Source organism: Plecotus auritus, assembly GCF_963455305.1.
Source record: "Plecotus auritus genome assembly, chromosome: 13".
NCBI classification, from domain to species: domain Eukaryota; kingdom Metazoa; phylum Chordata; class Mammalia; order Chiroptera; family Vespertilionidae; genus Plecotus; species Plecotus auritus.
Window position 1 is genome coordinate 13,587,757 of NC_137779.1, and position 25,437 is coordinate 13,613,193.

The window sequence follows — 25,437 nt, forward strand, 5'->3', positions numbered from 1 at the left end:
GCAACGGTTGCCAACCTTTCGGACCTCACAGACCACCAGTGATCCGTGGACCACCGGTTGGTGACCGCTCCTGTGGAGAAATACAGGAAGCAGTTCCTGTGAGGCCAGATTATGATGATCTCTGAACGCATAATAATCTGGCCACTCAGAGTGTGTGTGTGTGTGTACACACACACACACACATATATATATATGGAGGCCCGGTGCATGAGTGGGGTCCAGCCAGCCTGGTAGGGGGTGGGGGTGGGAGGGGGGATGGGCAGTTGGCTGGCCTGCCTGCTGGTCCAACTCCTGGTAGAGGGGACAATTTGCATATTAGCCATTTATTATATAGGATATTATATAGGATATACACTGAGTGGCCAGATTATTATGCGTTCAGAGATCATAATCTGGCCACTAAGTGTATATCCACTATGCCTTAAAAGCTCATGGAAAATTTTTAAAAATTATATATATTTTTAATATATTTTATTGATTTTTTTACAGAGAGGAAGGGAGAGGGATAGAGTTAGAAACATCGATCAGCTGCCTCCTGCACTCCCTCTACTGGGGATGTGCCTGCAACCAAGGTACATGCCCTTGACTGGAATTGAACCTGGGACCCTTCAGTCTGCAGGCCAACGCTCCAGTAACAGCCAAACCAGTCAGGGCACATGGAAATTTTTTTTTTTAAATATATTTTATTGATTTTTTACAGAGAGGAAGGAAGAGTGATAGATAGTCAGAAACATCGATGAGATAGAAACATCGACCAGCTGCCTCCCGCACACCTCCCACTGGGGATGTGCCCGCAACCAAGTCACATGCCCTTGACCGGAATCGAACCTGGGACCTCCCAGTCCGCAGGCTGACGCTCTATCCACTGAGCCAAACCGGCCAGGGCTACATGGAAATTTTTAATGAAAATTGATTAGAGAAGGAATACATAAGACTGAAAAATGTTTATCTGTGATGCCAAAATGAAAAATCATTGTCACTGATTTTGTCACTGAAACATGGAACCATTTCTCCAGAATTGTTATACTCTGGGAAAACGAATTTAAACATTTACCAAAATCCATTAAAAATCTTGTAATACAACCACTTGATTTTCCTGTATCACAAAAACATTCCTAACAAGCAAGTTGATCACTTAGTAACTCTGGTTTTTAAACATAAAGGTTGTCCCTAGCCCTAGCTATTTGGCTCAATGGATAAGAGTGTTGGCCTACAGACTGAAGAGTCCTGGGTTCAATTACCGTCAAGGGCACATGCCTGGGTTGCAGGCTTGATCCCCAGTAGGGGGCGTGCAAGAGGCAGCCAATCAATGATTCTCTCTCATCATTGATGTAATTATCTCTCTTTCCCTTCCTCTCTTAAAAAAAAATTAAAAAAAAGAGGTTGTCCCTGGCTGGTCTTGTTCAGTGGATAGAGTGTCAGCCTGTAGTCTGAAGAGTCCCAGGTTCAATTCTCATCAAGGGCACATGCCTGGATAGCAGCTTGATCCCCAGTAGAGGGCATCCAGGAGGCAGCCAATCAATGATTCTCATCATTGATACCTCTCTCTCTCCCTCTCTGAAATCAGTAAAAATATATTTTGGAAAATAATAAAGGTTTAAATTTTATCACTACCCAGTATTGTGCTACTACATTGTGGCAATTTTCCTCAAAGGATTCTTCTAGGGAAAGCTAATGAATTACAAGTTCTGTAGTCCCCTCCCATCACCAAATATTTAGTACTTTACTTTCTAATGGATAATGAGCAAAGGGAATACAAAGAACTTGTTATAAGGCACTTTATTAAAATAAAAGTGCTTACATCCCTTTAAAGTATTAATCTATTTCCTGAATAACATATGGAATATTTAACAAATACTGTACACCAATTCTGTCCCTTATAATAGTAGGAAAACAGTATTATTTTAATAAGTTTACTTACTCCCAACTTCCTTTTACATTTTTGCTCACTATGGTACTTCCAAAAGCATTAAAAAAAAAAAAAAAAAAAAGAATTTTTAGCCAGTGTTTTCTAATAGCAATTGCAAAATGCTACAGAAACCATAAAATAAATTCAAATAATGCCAGGTAACTTAAATTACCACCAGTTTTGAGAAAACCATTTTTATTTTCATCACCACCCAGCTTATCTGTGCTGGTATGTACCAAATGGCCAGATCTTCTAAAGAACATCTACATAACATTTCTTTCATGTTTCAAGAGATGAAAATAACTGTACAAGGTTAAGTACAAAAGTACACAAGACAGCGGACACGAAAAAATCCATGTATGCGATTTTTATCCCACCTGCAGTTTTTATATATATATTTTGAAAGTAGAATTCATGAACTAAAAAATATTGTCCTTCTATAGTCCTGTCAAGTTTAATGGAAGTGGGTTTAACCTAATTACAACACTAACACCAGTATCACTGATCTGATATTTACAAAAAATCGTTATTTTTCAATAAATTAAAGTCAATGCAACACCCATGCAAGCTAGAATGCTAGCTGTTTGGTGAACAAGGACCTGACATCAGAACCAGAAGTTTAGAAAGTTCCAAACATTAAGTGATCTTTTTCAAACTGCATCCATTCCTCGCATTGATGATGTAAAACCCAATCCCATTCCTCTTTGTGTATGCGTCTGTGACCTTGCCATTTCATACTGAGCATCTAGATTCCTAAATACTTCTTCCTGTTGCTTCAAAGTCTTGTAACTTTCTTCATCAACTGAGCTACATCCAGCTTCATCTTCACTCTAAACAGACAGAAAAGTATTATTAAAATGAATTCAATAGGAATAAAAAGTGCTTCTCTCACAGGTAAGTTACATTTTTGGGATACATAATTTGACTTCAATTACTTAGCTCCATTCATTCATTCATTCATTCATTCGGCACATGTGTTCCTTCTAGGTACTGGGATGTAACAAAAATCAACTTTTAGTTGATGGGCATGATGAAGAATGTGCAGCACATGCCAGCTCAGTGCAGCTTAATATCCCTCTAATGAAAAACTAATTTCCTTAATAATGACCAATGTCTGAACATTGGGAAACTTTCCATGAAGTCTAACACTGTACCTATGTTACCCTTTAATCAGCAAAAATTCAATTAAAAAAAAAAAGCTTCTTTGAAATTTTAAATATCAAGAGGGTCCTATTCCACCAGGTAGCATTAACCTTAAAATGAGAACTGTTTTTTTCTTTTAAGCAAATCCATTAATTCCTTTTCACAAACAGAAGCTTATGATCTCAATTTTCACCTAAGGTACAAATACACAGTAATAATCAATAAACCTGTTAAAAATTTAAGTAAAATAATCTGTGTTGTCAACCAGTGATAACAATATTTTAGTTAATTCTGTGAAATTAATGTGGAGAACATAAACAAATAAAAAAAGTACCCAGAGCTGATACATCACTGAAATGACTTTGAAGTTGAGAATCAAGGTTACCCTAAAAATATGTATGATTTTAATAGAAAGTGTATATACTCACCTTAATACCCATTAGTTTCCTAAATTTGACGTTTTGGTCCTTGTTTCCAAAATTCAACTTTTCCCATATTTCAGCAGACTGGGATTTGTCCTGTTAAGAAACAGTGAACTTTTAGAATATGCAAAATTTAAATACCTTTTACTAGGGTATTAAATCTCTCCATAATATAGTATGAAAAGAAACAATAGCATTTATGACATTCTATCAATGGAGTTTGTAATTATACTAGAGGTGCGGTGCACAAATTCATGCATCAGTGGGGTCCCTTGGCCTGACCTGCGAGATTGGGTCAAACCGGCTCTCTGACATCTCCTGAGGAGTCCCGGATTGCGTGAGGGTGCAGGCCAGGCCGAGGGACCCCACCAATGCACGACTGGGACTGGGGAGGGACCGTGGGAAGGCTCCAGGGTGTGTCCAGCCTGTCTCTCTCAGTCCAGATCGGCCCAATCCCAGCAGCAAGCTAACCTACCGGTCGCAGCATCTGCCCCATGGTGGTCAATGCACATCATAGCAAGCAGTTGAGGGCCTTAGCATATCATTAGCATATTAAGCTTTGATTGGTGACCAGTCAGACACTTATCATATTAGGCTTTTATTATATAGGATTAAGATTTCTATTATAGAATGAAGCAAAGAAAAATAAGTACACCATAACGTACTAATACCTTATGAAAAACAAAACAAACAAAAAAAACCTAAGCTATGGAGCCTCTTTTCCCTTAATCCTAATATATAAAAAGCTAGGGGCTGTCACAACCTAAACAACCAGACTGGCGGCAGGAGGGGGCTGTGGGTTCACATCCAAAATGACCAAACAAATGGTCACCAGGAGGTGCATGGAGTTGGGGTGCGTCACGCGTGTGGTGGGAGGCAGAAAGCAGGAGGAGGGAGGTGGGGTGTCAGTCTGGGTAACTTTCTCAGATTTGCTTGGTGCTGGGACTGGATGCATCTGAGCTCATGGCAGGCTCTGTGGAGGTTCCTGGTGGCCGAGGGTGCAGAGCTGGAGTGTTGGCATGTGGGTGTGTGCATGAGCATGGACCTGAGCAACACACCCACACTCACACAGGGCCCTTGGCTGTGCCACCTGTGCCTCCCTGGACTTCACCCTCCAGCCTGGATCCTCCTGGTCCTGTGCCCAGTGGCCTGTCCCCACCTAAGGTTTCTCAGTAACACAGCATGTGGGATTCAGGAGTCAGAACTGGGAGTGATGGCGTGGTCTCCCCACCACATGCTGTCCCCACCCGCCCAGGGAAGGGGACAGGCAAAGTCGCCAGGGGCTCTTACTGCTCAGGGCTGGCGGGGATGCGGCCAGAGGGGGCACGGCCCAGCTGCCCTACCCCACCCCACCCCACCCCAGCCCTGGAGCGCAGGGAGTGTCTGGGTGCACCCTTCCCCTGGCTGTGCTTCCACCTCCTTGGGAAACTTTGCTTTTCCAGCTCTATCCCCACGGGAGAGCTGCAGGGCACCCAATCCCTTTCCTTCCTTCAAAAGTGCCCTGAAAAGCATAGCTATGCTGGGAGGGGGTCACTCAAGTTCAGCAAGAGTTTGCGATTTGCCAAAGGCGTGTTCAACAGTTTTCTCTTACCCCATTTGTAATCTGATTTAAAACCAATGGACTAAACAGCACTTTCTAGAAAGTCAATTTGGAAATGTGGATCAAAATTCAAGTGAATTAGCTTTGGGCCAGGAATTCCATGTCTGTGAATGTGTCCTAAGTAAACAGTCAAATAAGCAAATTATGTTTACTGTAGTTGTTGATGCCAGGGGAAACTGGAAACAGCCTGCGCCACAATAAAGGGTTAGTGAAGTAAACCATAGTAATGTCAAACAGTCAGGGATAACACTGTAGCCATTAAAAATTATATCTGTACATCCAATTCATTGACACGAAAGGAAGGCCATAGCCAAATATTAAGTGGAGGGCAGAGGAAGCTCAGAAGAGGACATGTATAATTATATGTATGTATATTTTATATGTCAGGGAAATAATAGTTTTAAATAGTGATTCTTCCTGAGCTCAACAATTGTGTGTTAGCAAATTGTGTTTCAGGTGTGACAGGTGTCCTTTGGTGTCCCACACACACAGACATCCTTGCCTGTGGGACAGCCTGAAGCTTTGCCATACCTGCCCCTCTCTGCTGTGTCAATGGCCCAATCAGACATTCCCTTTTATAGGGCTGGTTTCCTTTTCTCCGTTGCCCAAACCACGCCTTTCCAACAAAAGAATACTAACCAAGCAATCGTAACAACAAGTTTTGTTGCCAACTGTAGCTTATGCCCTTTTACACAAAGGCTGCTTTCAAGTCTACCAGGTTGTATTTCAAAACTTTTATTTTTCTGCAACTTGACCATTTTTTATTTGCTTAAAATATTCTGGAGTATTTTAAATACATATAGAAAAGTAGAGAATAATACGATAAATACTTATCTATACTAATAAAAGGATAATATGCTAATTAGACCAGACATCTTCCGGATATCCTTCCAGAAAAAGTCACAGTGGCGGGGGCTGAGGCAGAGGCGGTTAGAGGCGACCAGGCTGGCAGTGGAGAGCAGTTAGGGGCGAACAGGCTGGCAGGGGAAGGCAGTTAGGGGCAACCAGGCAGGCAGACAGGTGAGTGGTTAGGAGCCAGCGGTCCCGGATTACGAGAGGGATGTCCTAGATTGGAGAGGGTACAGGCTGGGCAGAAGGACCCCCCTCCCATGCATGAATTTCGTGTACTGGGCCTCTAGTAAATATATAATATTATTGGCTTGTTTGAAAGCCTGACCTAAAGAATGCATTTCCCCCCGCCCCCGCGGTAATAAATAACTATGGCAAGGAAAACCAAGGTGGAAGCATAGGTAAGCACCTAAACTGCTGCCATGCACAACAATTTCAAACTACAACTAAAAGACAAAACGGACATCATCCAGAACCATAGGAAAGCTGGCTGAGTGGAAATTCTACAACTAGAAGGAAAGAGAAAAGCATACGGAGACTCAGAGGAGCTGCAAAAGGCTGAGGTACAGAGACGCACGTGCAGAGAGGACTGGTGGTTGCGTGCGTGGCTGGCTTTCTCAAGCGGGAGGGAGACGTAAGCTCCTGACTGCGCTAAACTCCAGTTCACGGCGAGACCCTGGGGACTCAGACTCATACGGGGGGGGATCTGGACTGCCAGGAAAAGAGAAAAGCACACTGAGACTCAGGGGAACTGCGAAAGGCAGAGGTCCGGGGGCGCGCGCGCACACGGAGATGACTGACTGCTGAGTGCGCGGCTGGCTTTCTCAAGCGGGAGGGAGATGGAAGCTCCCAACTGCGCTGAACTCCAGTTCCGGGCGAGACTCTGGGAACCCAGACTCATTCTGGGAGAAACTGGACTGTCTGGCAGCGGGCGAAACTCGAGGGCGGCTTTCTCTCAGAGGTGCTTGCAGCGATTACTGAGGGACACTGAGACCTAGAGGCCTCATAGGGAAGGGCTGACGGGAAGCCAAGGCTGTCTGCTCTGCCCTGAGACTCCGCCCCATCCACTCTGAGCAGAGAGGCTTTTGTAATTTTGCAAGTCTTGTCTCATAAGTGTGCCTCCAGCACAGAAGTTCTCCCAGCGTAGACACAGCTGATCCTCACAGCCAATTGGCTTGGAGGTCAATTCCTCCCAGTGATACCAACAACAATCAAGACTTAACTACAACAAGGCTGTGCACACAGTCCACAAAGGGGTGCGCCAAGAGTGTCCACCTCAGGTAACTGGGGAGGCTGAGCCACTGGGCCCTATAGGACACCCAGCACACAAAGCTACTCTACCAACTCAGGGAAGCAGCAAAAAATGCGGAGACAAAGAAACAGATCACAAATGAAAGAAATGGAGGAAAACAAACGACTGGATATGGAGTTCAAAACCAGTTATGAGGTTTTTCAAGAATTTTCTAGAAAAAACCAATAAATTTAGTGAGACCCTCGAGGATATGAAAAAAGACCAACTAGCAATTAAACATACACGGACTGAAATAAAAAATATTATACAGAGACCTAACAGCAGACTAGAGGACCACAAGAATCAAGTCAAACATTTGAAATACAAAGAAGCAAAAAACACTCAACTGGAAAAGCAAAAAGAATCCAAAAATTTGAAGATAGTGTAAGAAGCCTCTGGGACAACCTCAAGCGTACCAACATCCGAATTATGGGGGTGTCAGAAGAAGAGAGAGAGCAAGATACTGAAAACCTATTTGAAAAAATAATGACCGAAAACTTCCCCCACCTGGTGAAAGTAATAGACTTACAAGTCCAGGAAGCGCACAGAACCCCAAACAAAAGGAATCCAAAGAGGACCACACCAAGACACATCATAATTAAAATGCCAAGGGCAAAAGACAAAGAGAGAATATTAAAAGCAGCAAGAGAAAAACAGTTAATTACCTACAAGGGAGCACCCATACGAATGTCAGCTGATTTCTCAACAGAAACTATGCAAGCCAGACGGGAGTGGCAAGAAATATTCAAAGTGATGAATAGCAAGAACCTACAACCAAGATTACTCTACCCAGCAAAGCTATCATTCAGAACTGAAGAGCAGATAAAGAGCTTCACAGATAAGAAAAAGCTAAAGGAGTTCATCACCACCAAACCAGTATTATATGAAATGCTGAAAGGTATTCTTTAAGAAGAGGAAGAAGAAGAAAAAGGTAAAGATAAAAATTATGAACAACAAATACATATCTATCAACAAGTGAATCTAAAAATCAAGTGAATAAAAAATTTGATGAACAGAATAAACTGGTGAATAGAATAGAATCGGACATAGAAAGCGAGTGGACGGACAATTCTCAGGGGGGAAAGGGGTGTGGGGGGGTGTGGGAAGAGACTGGACAAAAATCGTACACCTATGGATGAGGACAGTGTGGGGGAGGTAAGGGCAGAGGGTGGGGTGGGAACTGGGTGGAAGGGAGCTATGGGGGGAAAAAAGAGGAACAATTTTAATAATCTGAACAATAAAAATTTATTAAGTTAAAAAAAATAACTATGGCAAATTAAACTATTCTAATCAGGTTCTCAGAAGAAAAACCCAGACTAATTTTTTCCATTTCGTATTTGTTTTCCTAAGCAATTGCTAATTAGGAATAAATGACAAAAGAGGGGAATAGAAGAACTTACCCCTTCTTTCTTGCCTTGCCAAAGCATTTTCCTTTTTTTCTCTTGTTCAGCAAATTTCATTGGATTCACAGCTGCTGGGTTATAATAGCTAGGTACAGCTATTCCGGTTTCTGCCAAAGCTTTAGCCTGCAGGGCTGCCATCTGAGCTGCCATCGCTATCTGAGGAGTTACCTGTGTTCCTGATGCCAACAGGGCAGCCACATTGAGAACAGAACCCCCAGTAGCTGCAGCTGCTGGAAGATGAAAGAAATATGACTGGGCATTAGGTTACAAAACAGAAACATTCACAAACATTCATGGAGTGTATTTATTGCTATATACATATATTTCTATATGATCCTCTATATATACTATAACTTCATTTACTTTTTGAAAATGAAGAGAATTCTTCAAATATTAAAAAGTTCGTTTCAAGGAAATGAACTTCAGTGCTTGTATCCAAACTTATAAACACTATAAAAACTTTTATTTGGCCCTGACCGGTTTGGCTCAGTGGATAGAGCGTCGGCCTGCGGACTCAAGGGTCCCAGGTTCGATTCCGGTCAAGGGCATGTACCTTGGTTGCGGGCACATCCCCAGTAGGGGGCGTGCAGGAGGCAGCTGATCCGTTTCTCTCTCACCTATGTTTCTAACTCTCTATCCTTCTCCCTTCCTCTCTGTAAAAAAACAATAAAATATATTTAAAAAACAAACAAACAAACAACTTTTATTTGTATGGTTCTTTAGTTTACAAAATTATTTCACACATTTCACAAACATTTAAAAATATTAAAACAAGTATTGGCCACATTTAACAGATACTAAACAGAAAGACCTCTAATTACATTTTTTGGTCAGTCCAGAATACAAATTTAAAACGTTCTCTAAATTACTAGCATTATTCCCGCCGAAACCAGTTTGGCTCCGTGGATAGAGCGTCGGCCTGGGGACTCAAGGGTCCCAGGTTCGATTCCGGTCAAGGGCATGTACCTTGGTTGCGGGCACATCCCCAGTAGGGGGTGTGCAGGAGGCAGCTGATCGATGTTTCTCTCTCATCGATGTTTCTAGCTCTCTATCCCTCTCCCTTCCTCTCTGTAAAATATCAATAAAAAAAATATATTTAAAATAAATAAATAAATAAATAAATAAATTACTAGCATTATTCCCACAAATGGCAGTATTAAAAAATTACCTGCAGCTATTTCTTGTTGTTTCTGTTTTTCAACCATTTCCTTTTCTCTTTGTTCTTGTAACTTCTTTGCCCTTTCCAACCTGTCAAAAACCATGTAAAGAAAATTTAAAATAATGATATAAAACCAATTATTTATCTTTGTACTTCTCTGAATGTGCACAAGTAGACACAAAACACTTCTAGAATTTTAAGTTTAACACTTTCCCAAATGGTTATCTGCACGTGGGAAAAAAGAGCAACCAGGCAATCACTGTTAAGATGCTATCAGTCACAGGTTAATAATATTATTTTAAAACTGGTTTTAAAGCTGGAATAATTTTCACACACAATTCCCACAGAGTATGGTTTAAAAATAAAAATTATTCAATTTTTTTCAGTGCTGGTTACAGAAATAAGGACAAAATGGTATCTTACAAATGACATTGAGAGCTGAGTAAGTCTTAGAGTATATTAAGTAGTAAGTAAATAAGGCTTACAGATTTACCAAATGCTTCTTGGGGGAGGCTGATATAGAATAAGGACAATCTACATGCAGACAATGATTTTTGCACTTAAATAGACTTTATTATATAGCCTTCAAATTAATAAAAACAACCCAACCTCCTCCCAATACAGGCAACAAATCCAAACTGCTATCCTCTATAATCTAATAGAGGTGTGTGTGGGGGTAACCTCAGTATAGGAAATGACTTTTAGCAACTGAAAGAATTTATCATTACCAAAGGAACTGGAAACATGAAATGCAAATTCATCCCCCCAAAAAACATATTTCTGGCTCATATTAAATTCACTAATGAATACACACACTAAATGTGCTGCCAAGTCAGTACCTATGCCCTATATGGAAAATCCTAAGTAATATTATCTTCATAAGGAGTTCCTGAAAGAGAAACCCTTTTCTTTGAAGAATTCCTTGATTTACCAATTACAAGTTAAACGCCACCCCTTTTCCCTTTGAGTGTGTTATCAATGGGCAAAGAATGTGGTATTACCAAGTAGTAAAAACAGTGGTTGTTAAGTTGTAGATTATTTTTTAAGTAAAAACCAAAAAACTCCACCTTTTAGAAGGTAGTAAGTTTCAATTTTAATAAAATACAAAAATTAAATAAACGTGTAGTAAATAAATTTTATGACTTAAAAAAGAAAACACCAAAAACCGGTCAGAGTTCATGGACCATTCTTTATAAATTAGTTCAAATATTGTGGTAAATTATTTCCTAATTCTGTTGATCTTAGTTTTGAATGAAAATATGCTTGACTACTATTGGTTGCACATTTAAAATGGCCACTGCAAGTTTGGAATGAATACCATTCACTAAGGTGAATGGAGTGAAGAAGGGGTGAGCTCACACCTTTGCTGCTGCTGCTGCTCAGCTGGAGTTTCTGCCAGGCTGGGTTCACAGGGCAGCAGCCCATCAGGTTACATTTGATAACTGTATTTTTGTAATGGAAAAAAAATACAAACTCAATTTCATAAAGAAAAAAAGTCAAAATCAAAAGAGTCTAGTTTTCAGAATATAGGAAAACCTGCAAACAAGGACTTGGATTTTACTTTAGTTCGTGTCTCTAAGATGGTTTTGCAGATTTCTGTCAGACAGTCCTGCTGTGTGTGGTCCCAATCACACCTTTGAACCATTAGAAGATGGAAAAATACAGTGGTCTCCCTATGCTCTCAGGAGTAAAATTTACAATATCAAGTTAATTGGTTTATAATAAAGAAACGACTGACAAAATTCTACTTATTGTTTCAGAGATTCTTTTCTTGAAGAAGAAAAACAAACAAAAAAATCTACAAAGCAGTTTGAGGCAAACTCAACCAAGTTCTGAAATAAGATTTAAGATTTTTTTAAAAAAATTTCAATTCCAAACTAAAAATATTTAGGAGTCTAGAGTTGAGAAAAATTAGTTAATCATGAAGGGAAAAAGCGGAACCCTTGTAGAATCTTTCCACAGTTGTGCAGTAAGTAAATGTTTAGAGTAAGAAGTAAACTACTTACTTAGTTCTAGATCACAGAGGTGCAACAGCATTCATGGCTATATTTAACAATTTCCATTATTCTCTGACTGAAAGCATTCATTTTGTCCACACTACTGAGCATCTACTTCAATTTGAAAAGGGGAAAAAATGGATCAAATAAAAGAATATATACACACCTCCTAGCTAAAGCTTCTTGTGCATCCATTGCTGTGTTTCTGCCTCTGAAGGGAGGTGGACTAGGAGTTCCACTTAAACTTCTGCTAAATCTTCTTGGTTTTTCAATTCTCTTCTTTCTATCTCTGTAATAAATCATATTTTACATGTCTCAATATGGCCCAGTAATAACTTTGTTGAATCAAAATCAATTATATTTACATGGTTCAACAAAAATAAAACTGCACAGGAAATATATTTTCAGCCCTTTCCTTTCTGCCTGTCCTATATCTTCCTCAGATATCCTAAGTTCCTTGTGTGTATGGTTAGTTTTCTAAGTTCATTTAACCAGCCCTGTTATAGATGGACATTTAGCTTAATTCCAATCTTGCTGCCGTTACACCCAATGTTGTAAAGACTAGCCATGTACATTAGTCATTTTATACTTGTGTAGGTCAATATATAGAATGCATAATAGTGAGATGGATAGGTTTAATGTTCCTAGCCTTTTACAATGAACGAATTTACAGATGTTTTAAAAAATACAAAACATGAATCACTAAAACAAAAAATTAGACATATAAAAGACAAAAGACAGGTATTGATCAGAATAAAAAGTATCAATAGTCAAAACTAAAAATACCATAAGTAACGATCTGAATTCCCCAAATGGCAATTTAAAATATTAATGATCAAATAACCATGTACCTTAGATTCACTAAATCTTACAATTGTTAAAGCTCAAATGAGTAACCTACTACAAACTGAAACTACTGATTATAAATGGATAAACTGATCAAACAAGTAATAAACCAAGTTATTTTAATAAGCTCAAGTCCACTTTTATCTATATTTCCATCTATTAGACGAATTTAAACAATAAAAAAATTAACAAAGCTCTTCCATTTTAGTAACAGTACCTGTGACTATATAGTACACTGTAATATTCTTTTTTTTTTTTTAAGTATATTTTATTGATTTTTACAGAGAGGAAGGGAGAGAGATAGAGTTAGAAACATCGATGAGAGAGAAACATGGATCAGCTGCCTCCTGCACACTCCCTACTGGGGATGTGCCCGCAACCAAGGTACATGACCTTGACCGGAATCAAACCTGGGACCCTTCAGTCCACAGGCTGACGCTCTATCAAATAGGCTGGGGCCTATTTGAATTTAACCAAGATGGTGAATACCCACCGACTTCTACTCCTTGTCCTACTCCTGCTTCTATCCACTGAGCCAAACCGGTTAGGGCTCTAATATTCTTATGTAAATGAGGATATATTCTCTGAATATTAAGAATTCCCCCCATGCTCTTTATTGTCCTGTCTCAGCAAATTAAAGCCTCCTCTCAATCAAGACAGGTTTGAATTAAGCACATCTTTAAAAAAAAAAGAAAATTTAATTTATTGGGGTTACACTGGTTAATACTGTTACATAAATTTTACGTTTACAATTCTATAAAGCATAACCTACACTTTCTTTTTGGGTATCTGCGATAGTATATACAGTACGGTGGGTTAAGCACATACACTGACTTTGCATTCAGACACATTGGGGAACGGGTCTGGGCTTTATCATTTAGTAACTTTGAGTTTGGTCTACTGGGCAAGTTATTCAACCTCTCTATGTCTGATGAGCCTAGCCCAGTGGTCGGCAAACTGCGGCTCGCGAGCCTCATGCAGCTCTTTGGCCCCTTGAGTGTGGCTCTTCCACAAAATACCACTGCCTGGGCGAGTCTATTTTGAAGAAGTGGCGTTAGAAGAAGTTTAAGTTTAAAAAATTTGGCTCTCAAAAGAAATTTCAATTGTTGTACTATTGGTATTTGGCTCTGTTGATTAATGAGTTTTCTGGCCTAGCCCACAAAACAGTTGTTTTGAGAATCAGATGAGCTAATACACAGAAAGAACTATGCCATAATATATACCACAGAGTAGGGATGCAATAAGCTATTATGATTATAACACAAGCACAATGAATTCAGTGTATCAAACAACTAAAATAATTTTATTCACACCTGCACTTCACAGAAATCCGATCAAATTAGACTATGAAAGAATGCCACATAAATATTTAGGTCTGTTCTTTCTCAGTTAGGATGTGATTACTCTGTAAATAAATTTTGACCTACAATTTAAATATTCTCAGGTTGAGAGAAGACAAACTGAGCCTGCGAGGGGCCTATTTGAATTTAACCAAGATGGTGAATACCCACCGACTTCTACTCCTTGTCCTACTCCTGCTTCTACTCCTATGTCTGTGTCTTGATCTTGAGCGGGAACGAGATCGGATTCGGCGTTTTCTTTCCCTGCTTCTGGATCGTGATTTCTTCCTCTCTCTGCTTCTGGATCTTGACTTCTTCCGCTCCCTACTCCGGGATCGAGACTTCTTCCGTTCCCTGCTTCTACTACGATGACGCCTGAAATTAAAGCACAGAAATTTGTAGTTAGAAGTGTGTCTTTTCAATTTATAGATGTTACAAATTAGTTATCTGTAGTGTATGCAGTCAAGATACAATAAACTACACTGTAATGTGTACAGAAAAGATAATTTGAGGTTTTCAAAGAAAGGAGTTATAATAAAAAATTAACCTTTGTTCTTGATGTCTCTTAGCAAACACAGTAAAACTATAACATGTCAAAAAAAGCAAAGCATCCTACCCCAATTTAAGATTTAATAGTTTAAAACCTATTGCCTTACTAAAGTATTTATAAAATTTAAGAACATAATCATGTTAAATCTACAACTGAAAAATTTTGACTGAATCTACCACATATTCCACACAGAAATCTCCAAACAGGTTAAATACTCGCTTCTTAAAGCAAAAACCAAAAATTCCACAAATTGGAGCCATGACCCAGTATCTCAAAAATCTTTGCATTTTCATCTATACCACAAGAGAAACATATAGATTAGAATTTAGGAGCAAATAAATCCTATATCAGCAATGTAAAAAGACTGTTATATTGTTTAAATTATATAAACATAGTTTAGCAATAGAATTTTTTTCACTGCAAGAGATAGCCCAAAAGATTTTTTAGTGGACACCAGTGAGCACAGGAATAGTCAAGTTAGGGGAAAAAAAAAATCCACGTTCTAATTAAGATTTCTGGGGGTAGTGCTGGGTTAATGAGAAGCTTTATGCAATTTAGGGAGCTCTTTAGAAGGTACTTATAAACACCAGAACTAGTTACCTTTCACGAGACCTAGATCTTGAGTGACTTCTGCCTCTTGATGACTTTCTTTCTTTGCGTTTGTGTCTGTCCTCACCATTTTCAGATGAATTTAGTCGCTCTCTTCCTTTATCAGAAGAGTGTTCTTTGTCATTATGTTCGTCAGACTTGTGTTTCTTAGAGGATTTATCTTTGGATTCATGTCTTCTTGCCTGTTTAAGAAGAAGTTGGTTCTTTCAGGAAAATAGTGCAACAAAGAAAGTTAGTATGGGTATCAGTAGACAAAAATGTTGTGATGCAACATTAGTAACCTTAGGAGTATGTGGCAAATTTTAAAAACCATCTAGTTTCACATCACCCACATGTTGCAGATGTATATTACTAATTTTACCCTTTCTTTATAAACCCCCCAAAGGCAGTTTCCTCCCCCAAATATTTTCAATACCACAATTAAAACAATTTTCAACGCTGAAAATATGAACCCCTAATGTTTTTTTATCTAAAATACGGGAAGTACACATGTATCAAAAATTTTGAAAAATTTCCAACAAACCTTTTAAATGAACAGACCAAATATATACATCAACTTCTAAATCCAGAATACATAATATTATTTGACATTTAAATAGTTAACAATAATAAAGATAATAAGGACACAAAGAAATGCACCAGAAAGTGCATTTCAAATTAGGTAGCTAAGTAAAATTCATTTTACTAAGTATTAATATTTTCTGCAATTTCAAATTACTTTACACAGAGCTGAAGTGTCCTTTTTATAGCTATACTGCAACATCCTTTCTAAAAGACGTCTCTTGATTTTTCTCCCAATGTCTAAACTGTGAGGCAATCACTTTTCATCTTGCAATATCCCAACAGGCTTGGAGTTCTATTACATTTTCATGTACCTAGGATAGAAAATGGCAACCGTATCTGTTTTAATTTCTATGCAATCAAACTAGATATAACAATTAATCCCCATACCATAACACAATATATACTTCTCCCGTATTCTGAAAGATTAAAAACCAAGGCTTTTGTTTTCACAACATATGCATTCAGAGACTGAGCTAAAATAGTATGATCAAGTCTCCATCCTACACTCACATATTTAATCAGAAGTGTAAAACATTAGATTTCCCCACATTAATATTTGTCAAATCCATCTTGTGGCTAAAGTTTAAAATCCTGGACATCTCAGAATCACAATTTTAAAGCTGGAAGGAAACTCAGACCCTCTAATTCCTCTTATTTTATGTATAACAAAACTAAAATCTAGTCACAAAGCTACACAGCAGCAGAGCTGAAACCAGGTCCCATGTTCTCCTGATGCTCAGCCCACTGCTTTTCTACAATAGGACACTTATTTCATGTTTCCCAAAATAGGGTAAAGTTATTTCTTTACACTCAAGATTAACTTGAAAACAAAAACTTGGCCAAACATTTTAGAACATGCATGATGATATATCTGAAAATGATGACAGTATTTATTATTTTGCAGAAAAATAAGAGACCTGGAGACACAGCTAAATTTTAGTTTCATTGCCAGTTCTCTATAATGAGCTTATAAAAAATATTCCCTTGATTTTGCCATACAGCAGCAAACTGTAAAGGTGTTAAGTAGTTAAACTTCCAAAGGTTTTAGAGTTTATTTCAAACCAGTTTTTCACTTGTAACAATACTATTAATTTTTAAAAAAAACCATTAAACCCTTAACTGATTTAAGATATACTTAAGGGAAATAGGAGTTTGAATGACTAATAGTTACCTTATCATGAAGTAGGCTTATTATTTTGCTATCTGAGTCTGCAGCGTCTTCAGTTCAGTCTCTTCGCGCATTAGCACGCTGAGTATGATTTATTATAGAAATGTTATCATGTGAGCTAAACAAAATAGTCATTTTCACAAAAACTCTCCTAAATTAAAAATTTAACAGAGCTTCCATTAGGGGAAGAGGTGAAGTCCCTGCCCATGTTTGTTTTAGGACCCTTGCCCAGCCCCCATAAGACTCTGCACTTTTTGGCTGCTACTTCTGCTATCCCTGTTGGCTTGCTCTGTCTTCTTAGGTGGGTTAACTCCTTTACAATAGAGCTGCTGCCTTTCTTTTTCCTCAAGTTTTGCTGTCACTGATACTTTTCTAGCTGTCCCTCACTGATACTTTTATTTCAAAATTCAATACCACTATTAGAGAAATAGAACTATAGTTAACTAATGAAAAGAGGACTCTTGTTATCTTCCATAAAGAAAAAGTAGCCCACAGATATCTAGTGTATTGCTATTTAAAAATCCTGAATGGTTATCAGGCATAAGGAGACTCGGGACCTCAGATTAATGGAAGCTCTGTGTGACAGGCCTAAAATCCAATTATATTCTTCATATGAAATTTTTATTGTGAATACTTTCACAACATAATAAAATTAATAGTTTTTGAATGAACTTTTCATATAAACAACTATCTTCTTGAAAAACGATGAATCCAAATCATGCTTATTTTATAATTCAATTAAACCTTTTAAATGTCAAGTTTTGGTACTTACCTTGACAATATCACATTTTCACACAGAAACATTTCTACCAGATACTTTACAAGTACTTTAAACTGCCTATTCACTACAAAGTGTTAATTACCTCTTTGCTTCTGCTCCGGCTCCTGTGTTTTCTTCCTTCATTATCTGTGAAGACACACATATATTGACCATAAACAAAGATACAGAAACATCTCAAACACAAATTTCAATACTCATATGAAGAACAATTTCCAGTCCATTTGACTTACTAGTCTCTTCCAGAAACTATTTTTTATAGCAGAGTAGGATTATTCTACTACATTAATACTGTACGTATTTAGGACCTATCAAGCAATATGAACAAACCAGAATATAATCAAGAGACAGAAGCAAAAAATAAAATAAAAAAAGTTCTATGACAAATCAAAAAGACATTGTCTTTTATACTTTTAATATTTTACAAAACAATCTGATTAGCCTACCCGTGATCCATAGCAAAGTCAGAGGCAAACAATTAAGAACAAAAAAAAATAAAGCAAGAAGAAAACAGTTAAAATTATCTTTTACTAGAGGCCTGGTGCAAGAAATTTGTGCATTGGGGGGGCGGAGGAGCGGCAGCGGAGGGGGTCCCTTAGCCCAGTCTGCACCCTCTCCAATCTGGGACCCCTCAAGGGATGTCTGACTCTCGTTTAAGCCCGATCCCACTGGTGGGATCAGGCCTAAACAGGCAGTCGGACATCCCTCTCACAATCCAGGACTGCTGGCTCCCAACTGCTCGCCTGCCTGCCTTCCTGACTGCCCCTAACCGCTTCTGACTGCCAGCCTGATCACCCCCTAACCACTCCCGATAGCCTGATTGATGCCTAACTGCTCCCCTGCCAGCCTGTTTGCCCCTAACTGACCTCCCCTGCAGTCCCAGTTGCCCCCAACTTCCTTCCTCTGCGGGCCTGGTCACCCCTAACTACCCTCCCTTGCAGGCCTGGTCCCTCCCAACTGCTGCCCCCTGCTGGCCATCTTGTGTCCACATGGGGGCAGCCATCTTGTGTTGGAGTGATGGTCAATTTGCATATTACTCTTTTATCAGATAGGACAGAGGCCTGGTGCACAGTTGGGGGCCAGCTGGTTTGCCTTGAAGGGTGTCCCGGATCAGGGTGGGGGTTCCCTTGGGGCCGTGGGGCGGCCTGGGAGAGGGGCCTGTGGTGGTATGCAGGTGGGCCACGCCCCCTGGCGACCCAAGCAGAGACCCTGGTATCTGGGATTTATTTATCTTCTCTAATTGAAACTTTGTAGCCTTGAGTGGAGGCCTGGGCCTGCCAGGGTATGCGGAAAGCTTGGCTTCCTCCATTGCCGGGAAAGCCAAGCCTCCTGCTCACTCCGTGGCTGCAGCCATCTTGGTTGGGTTAATTTGCAAACTTGCTCCTGTTTGCCTGGTGGGTGTGGCTTGTGGGTGTAGTGGAGTGATGGTTAATTTGCATATTACTCTTTTATTAGATAGGATGTTTGGTATAAGTAGTCAAACAGATATTATAGCTTAGAAAAACTTCCAATCAAAATCGTTTATCATATGGACACAAAGGTAAAGAACTAGAGCTCAAGTCTTAAAACTTGTAACTCATTACTATTCTACTTCTCACTTAACCTCTTTATTAAATAGTAATACTTTTTTAAAAATAGCAAAACATCATGCTATCTACAATGCATCAGTCTAGTTTTTTAAATAAATGAATAAGGTGCATTTCTAAATGCCAAACTTGCTTCAGAAATACTCTAACATTAAATTAAAAAAAAAAAAAAAAGTGAAGTCCTGGCTGGGTAGCTCAGTTGGTTAAAGCATCATCCTGATTTGCCAAGGTTGTGGGTTCGATCCCCAGCCAGGGCACATACAAGAATCAAGCCAATGAATGCACAAATGGGTTTCTCTCTCTCCCAAAAAATCAATTAAAGAAAACAAACACACACCAAAAAAACAAAGCCCAAGGCTAAAAATGTTCTTGTAACTTACAACAAAGGATATTAAATAAGTCTAGAATAATATACCTCTGTCCACACTACTACATCTTTCAACATATTGTCATTGTTGAAAGAATGAAATTTAATCATAGTTAAGAAGTAGTCACTATGACACAAATTTAAACATACATTGTAGCCTTTGAACAAGTAAGTAAATTTCTACGTTAGAATATTTGTATTGTTCATAACTGAAAAGGTCTCCAGAAAATTACCAATGGGTTTTCATTATCCATCTCTAAACTGGGAGAACACATTAATTATATCAACAGTTTGTCTTATACATGTTTACAGATTATAACAAAATGCTGGTAGTGTTTATTACCATTTTCAACAATTCATACCTGACTTTCGTTTTCTTTCTCTTGACCTTGATCGTGATCTTGAATAATGATGTTTTGAGGCTCTAGGAGAAACAGATACATCTGCCTGCTCTTTTTTCTTATCGCTATCTGGGGATGTTGTCTTTTCTGGGGCTAGTCCATCTCGCTCTGTATCACTAGCCTAAAAGTTTAAAGGAAAATGATTGTAAGTTCTTAATTACATTTAAAATATCACCAATTTCTTAAGAGAGAGGGTGGGGAGCCCAGTTGGCATGTCTCAGTGGTTAAGCGTCTACCTATGACCAAGAGGTCACAGTCCGATTCCTGGTCAGGGCACATGCCCACGTTTCAGGCTCAATCCCCATTGTGGGGCATGCAGGAGGCACCCAATCAACAATTCTATCATTGATGTTTCTATCTCTTTCCCTCTCCCTTACTCTCTGAGACAAATAATAATAATAAAAAAAGGGTGGGGAGGGAAGGGAAGATAAATAGGCATGAATAAATCGAAATAACTAACCCAATACCAAAGGCATATGCAATTAGACTAATGTATTTTTAACCATTATTTTTATAACTTTCAAAATAAGGGGGAAGAGAAGGGCTCCAACTATTTCCAATGAACATTCAAATAGAGAAAATTTAGTCCATTTAAAATTTGTGAACTCAATTAGCCAACTTTAACAATACCTTTAAATGAGCTGTTCAAGAGACTCCATACCCATACTGTAAAATCTTAAAATAGCAAATAGAATACTCCTAAAAAGAGTAACAGAAAATTAACTTACCTATCTAAGAACCCAATCTTAATTTCATTAACCCTCTTTAATGAAAACAGCCCCTTGGCACAGTGCTGCTGCAAAATATGGTCTGCCTCTCTTCACGTATGCTATGGAAACATTAAGTTTTTTTCTGCTTTAAAGCAGTTTTTTTTTTTACTTTCACGCTTTTTAAAAAAAGTTTTTTTTATTGTTTGAAGTATTACCAGTAATAGTACATGTGTCTCCTTTTTTTTCCCCTTTGACCTCCCCCCGGCCTCCTCTTAAAGCAGTTTTTAAGTTATCACAATATAAAAAGATTTACAACAGTAGTCAAGCTAATTGTACACACTCTTTCCTAGAGACCCCATATACCTCAAACTAGATTTCATCATCTAAATATCACTTTGTTTTCCAGTTTACAGAAGGCAATTTCACCTGCTTTGTACATAACTACATAGTACTCAGCAAAGAAATAAATGTTTGAGGAAGAAATGAATTCTAGTTATTAGTTTTCTGTTAAAAAATATTTCTGGGGCTCTGCTGAACAGTGTGGTCCAAATTACAAATAACCTGAGTACCACAAAGGAAGAAATTGATATAAATGAGTCAGATTAATATGCCTGGGGAGTTGAGTTGATTACTTAGGACAGGGGCTGGCAAAATATGACTCGTGAGCTAAGAATGATTTGTATATTTAAAAAAAATGTTTTTATTGATTTCAGAGAGGGCGCTAGAAACATCAATGATGAAAGAGAATCATTGTTCCGCTGCCTCTCACAAGCCCCTACTGGGGATCGAGCCCACAACCCGGCCGTATGCCCTTGACGGGAATTGAACCCAGGATCCTTCAGTCTGCAGGCAGACACTCTATCCACTGAGCCAAACCTGCTAGTGCGGTTTTCACATTTCTAAAAGGTTTGTCAAAAGGAGTGAACAAGCAAGTCAGCCAGCAAAGAATATGACAGGGACTCTATGTGGCCCACAATGCCTAAAATATTTATGATCTTGCGCTTTACAGAAGAAAGCCGAATTGGATATATAGAGAATCATTATAAATTTCCAGCAAGAATAATCATGTAACAAAATTCTCCCCTTAGGAAGATTAGTTCAGAAAACAAACTCGAAGTAAATCTAGAGGGGGTATTTTAATAAATGAGGTGTGAGAGGTTGCATTAATTTCAACAATTGTTTACTGAGTATAAAGATGTGCCAAACTCCATGCTAGACTCCAGGAATAAAATAATAAATTAAAAAGGAAGGATTTACAGGCTAGTTGGGATTAGACACATAAATTATGTATGAACCCTCTAACAATGGTACCCAAAAAACCCCAGCAAGAAAAAGAAGGACCCTGGTCTGGTAGCTTGGTTGGTTAAGAGCATCATTGTGATATGCCAAGGTTGCGGGTTCCATCTCTGGTCAGGGCACATACAGGAAACAACCAATGAATGCATAAATAAATAAGTGGCACAATAAATCGATATTTCTCTCTAAAAATCAATCAATAAAATAAATAAAAAAATTTTGTGCTGAAAGCTTCCATCCCTTGGAATCGAGTTCAACTTTCTCATTTTAAAAATGAGATCCAGCAACATTAGCTGACTCATCTAAAGATGATACTCTTCACTGTCTACTATTAATAAACGGTGCTGTATCAATTAAGGATTCTGATGTTCACAATATTGATCCTTTTTAAAAAAAAATTCTTGTTCTTCTGGTTATCCTTAAGGACTCTTTTAGATATATCTCTGATATACTAAGCGTTGGTAAAACTTACACTTCGTAAATAAGAAATTGCAAAAACTAGGAGCATTGCTGTCACTTCTCACGGTGCCTGACACACCAAGAGCACATTCCAGAACCACCGGCACAGCTCACTTCTACAGTGACTAGAACTGAAAACCACCTTTCCACCGAAAAGTCAACATCTAGCCAGGCAATGAAAAGTTTTCTTGGTTTATTTAGCAATACATGCTTAACATCACGAAAGACTGGCAAAAAGAAAGTCCAATGCCCTTATACTCAGTTTGGTTCAGTGGATGGAGCTTCAGCCAGCGGACTGGGTCCCAGGTTTGATTCCAACCAAGAGCACAACCTCATTCAGTTGCAGGCTCAATCCCTGGCCCTGGTTGGGGTGCGTAGGGAGGCATACGATGTCTCTCTCTCACTTGGACATTTCTCTCTTGGTCTCTCCCCCTCCCTTCCACTATCTCTAAAGTTCAAGGGAAAAGTATCCTCGGTGAGAATGAAAAAAAAAAAAAAAAACTTTTTAAATTTCTAAGCTTTTAATTTTGTAGGGACTTCTAGATCAACACCTTAAACTCCAACTGCAAAACTGCCCTGTACTCCAGCATTTGCTCTAGTGGAAGGCCACCATTGTTTCTTAAAATTTACATTTGGTTTAAAACCCTAGTAACACTGAAGACATAGCATACACCTATTTTTCCAGTGCAAAGAAGATAGTTGGATTTAATACTAGGCCACTTCTCCAGGAATTATGCCTTTTTATTGAAGGAGGAACTGCAGAAACTCGTTTGAGTTTATTTCATTTTTAAAAACATTTGAGACCATTAAGAGGCCAAAAACACAAAACAAAGGAAAACATTAAATTGATTAGTTGCATAAATACGAAATAGCCTGCCAACTGTTTGAAACCTTATTTTATTTTAAAAAATTTGCAAATTCAAGCAATTCAGTGTGTGTGTGGGGGGACCATCCTTACGAATTACTGATATCCCAACTATTAGGAACAGTAAACTACGTATTTTTCATTACGCTTACCAGTACTATTTATTTTCGAAAATGAGAAAATCTTTTTAGTCACTGGAAAGGAATGCAAAATGCCTGCATTTTTCTTTTAATGGGATCAAGTAAAAATGAAGTAATTACGCATTACTGTAAAATGATCCATCGGGTTCGGGCATCTTAAGCCCAAAGCAGGCTTAATATTCAGATCACTTAAGAGCTTTATTTTTTTAAAATTTAAGGTTAAATAGGACACCTAAAAGTGTTCAATTTAAAGGAACGACCCAAAGATAGGGTTGATTATAATGCTTCAACAAGACTTCAAACTGATTATATCACGAGGCGCTCCGGAAACCATCAATCAGAATTCGTCGTTCCAAAGCCTTTTCTAATGAAGTAGAATTTTTACTCGCTTCCACCAACATCTTCTCCAGTAAGGAATAAACGAAGGTTTACACAGACGAAACGCTAATTGAAATTATGCAACTAGAATCATCTTATTGAACGTAAGCAAAAAAAAAACAAAAACGCTACAAGACTGCTCTTTTCACCTTTCTATCCCTTTCAGACCGTTACTTGACTCAGTATTTTTCAGACGACCCCGATCACATTTCTCTCTGCCCCATCGCGAACGTATTCCCAAGTCCTTAATGAAGCCCCATGTAAATCAATGACCCGAGAAATTAAGCTTAACTGAAATCAGTTCTGCGAGCCGAAAGGAGGAAAAAAAAAAGGAGGAAAGTTCTGGAAAAAGACACTCCTAGCAGCTCCCCACCCCCAGACACCGCGTTAGTCCCCCTCCCTGAGGCCAGCAGCCATGATGGCGGGCGCAGAAGAAGGCCGCGGCGCCATTTTGTCCACACACGCGCGGACAACAGCTCCGGCAGCCGTTCGCGCACTCTTTGAGAGAAGCCGAAAAATATCCCTGGCTTCCAACTCAGATTGGACACCTACCTCCATAGTCAGAGTCCTGGCCGCTAGAGCGGCTCCTCTACTTGCCGCTCTCAACAGTAATAGTCGCCCTGACGCTTCGCCACAGACTGAAAAACTCGGGCAAGAAGACCCGGATGGCACAAAGGGGAAGAGGCCCGGCGTTCCGCACTGCTTGCTGGGAGGAAAGAGGGTGGTGATAAGACTCTCTATAGCAACGCGGCGATCGAGGCAGTGATTGGTTGCTCTTTGGAAGGGGGCGTGGAAAGCCTGGGAGGAGGGCGGAGCCAAGATTACACTAGACAAGGGGGCTCAGCCTGGCGACCGGAAAGGGTGGGGTTTAGGGTGGGGCGACTTCCTATTTCGATTCTACAGCAATCTTGGCCTTGTCCAGCCGCCGTAAGAGGGGTTGGGCTTGGTCTTCTCCCGCCAATTTAAAGTCGGGCTAGAACCTGAAGACATTAAGGCCAGTTAGAGTCCGAAAGAGTGGCGCTGAACCTGAGAACCTGAGTGTTCCGCTTTAGTTTCTCCAATTGCAGGTGAGGGGGGTGGAGTGTTGTCGCGCTGCTGTAGGGACTGGGAGTGGGTCCAGGTCGAAGTAGCAGCGCCCTCAGCACCGGTTGGGGTGTATTTCCTTCCAAACTCTGGTGGGAGAGGTTGGAGTCTGTTCTTGGTGGTCCCAGCGTCCAGCTGATGTTGATGCACGGTGGTCTAATTGATACTGTTTCATTTCGCTTAATTCGCCAATCTGTTCTTCAGCCAGCAGCCAAAGTGCTCCCAAGTCATTAGTTAAATCGTATCACTCAGTCTGCTTAGTGTCTTCTCCCTTGTCCTGAGGATAAACCCAACCTCGAAGTCGAGGATTCGTTTGGCTCCCACAGTTATATTCTCGCCCCAAACTCGTTCCAGCCTTTGAGACTTTGCATAATTGACTTCTTGCTGTTCGAGTCTCAGCTTAGATATCTCCTTCCCTTTCCAAACAGGTCCTCCTTAAGAAACCCTCCCCATTCCTTAGCACCGTTTTGTTTACTTGATACACTTCACCTGTTTGTAATTGTGCGTTTATTTTTTTCGTAGAG

The 25,437-nt window shown here is 39.3% G+C and overlaps 1 protein-coding gene across 4 annotated transcripts; it reads right to left on the reverse strand.

Moving 5' to 3' along the window:
* Nucleotides 1–674: 674 nt before the first annotated feature.
* Nucleotides 675–24,538, reverse strand: RSRC2 (arginine and serine rich coiled-coil 2). 4 transcript variants are annotated; one of them, XM_080650397.1, is made up of 10 exons: nt 24,383–24,538; nt 19,944–20,103; nt 17,714–17,757; nt 15,110–15,300; nt 14,131–14,334; nt 11,940–12,062; nt 9,786–9,865; nt 8,615–8,847; nt 3,481–3,570; nt 675–2,739 (listed from the first exon to the last, which is right to left on the reverse strand). In XM_080650397.1, the coding sequence occupies exons 1-10, from the start codon at nt 24,386–24,388 to the stop codon at nt 2,560–2,562; spliced, it is 1,311 nt and encodes a 436-aa protein (XP_080506523.1). In that variant the 5' UTR covers nt 24,389–24,538; the 3' UTR covers nt 675–2,559. The 4 variants fall into 4 exon arrangements, with proteins under 4 accessions (XP_080506523.1, XP_080506521.1, XP_080506524.1 ...); XM_080650395.1 differs by having other exon boundaries at nt 15,110–15,321; XM_080650398.1 differs by having other exon boundaries at nt 682–2,739; nt 8,615–8,844.
* Between the last annotated feature and the right edge of the window lie 899 nt (nt 24,539–25,437).

Bases quoted from the DNA above. Each gene is read 5' to 3' on its own strand.
- RSRC2 (XM_080650395.1), bottom strand. The intron at 15,322-17,713 runs GTAATTAACACT...TTTTCCTGAAAG, and splicing joins GCCGGAGCAGAAGCAAAGAG to AACCAACTTCTTCTTAAACA. The intron at 12,063-14,130 runs GTGGGTATTCAC...GATTTATTACAG, and splicing joins AGGACAAGGAGTAGAAGTCG to AGATAGAAAGAAGAGAATTG.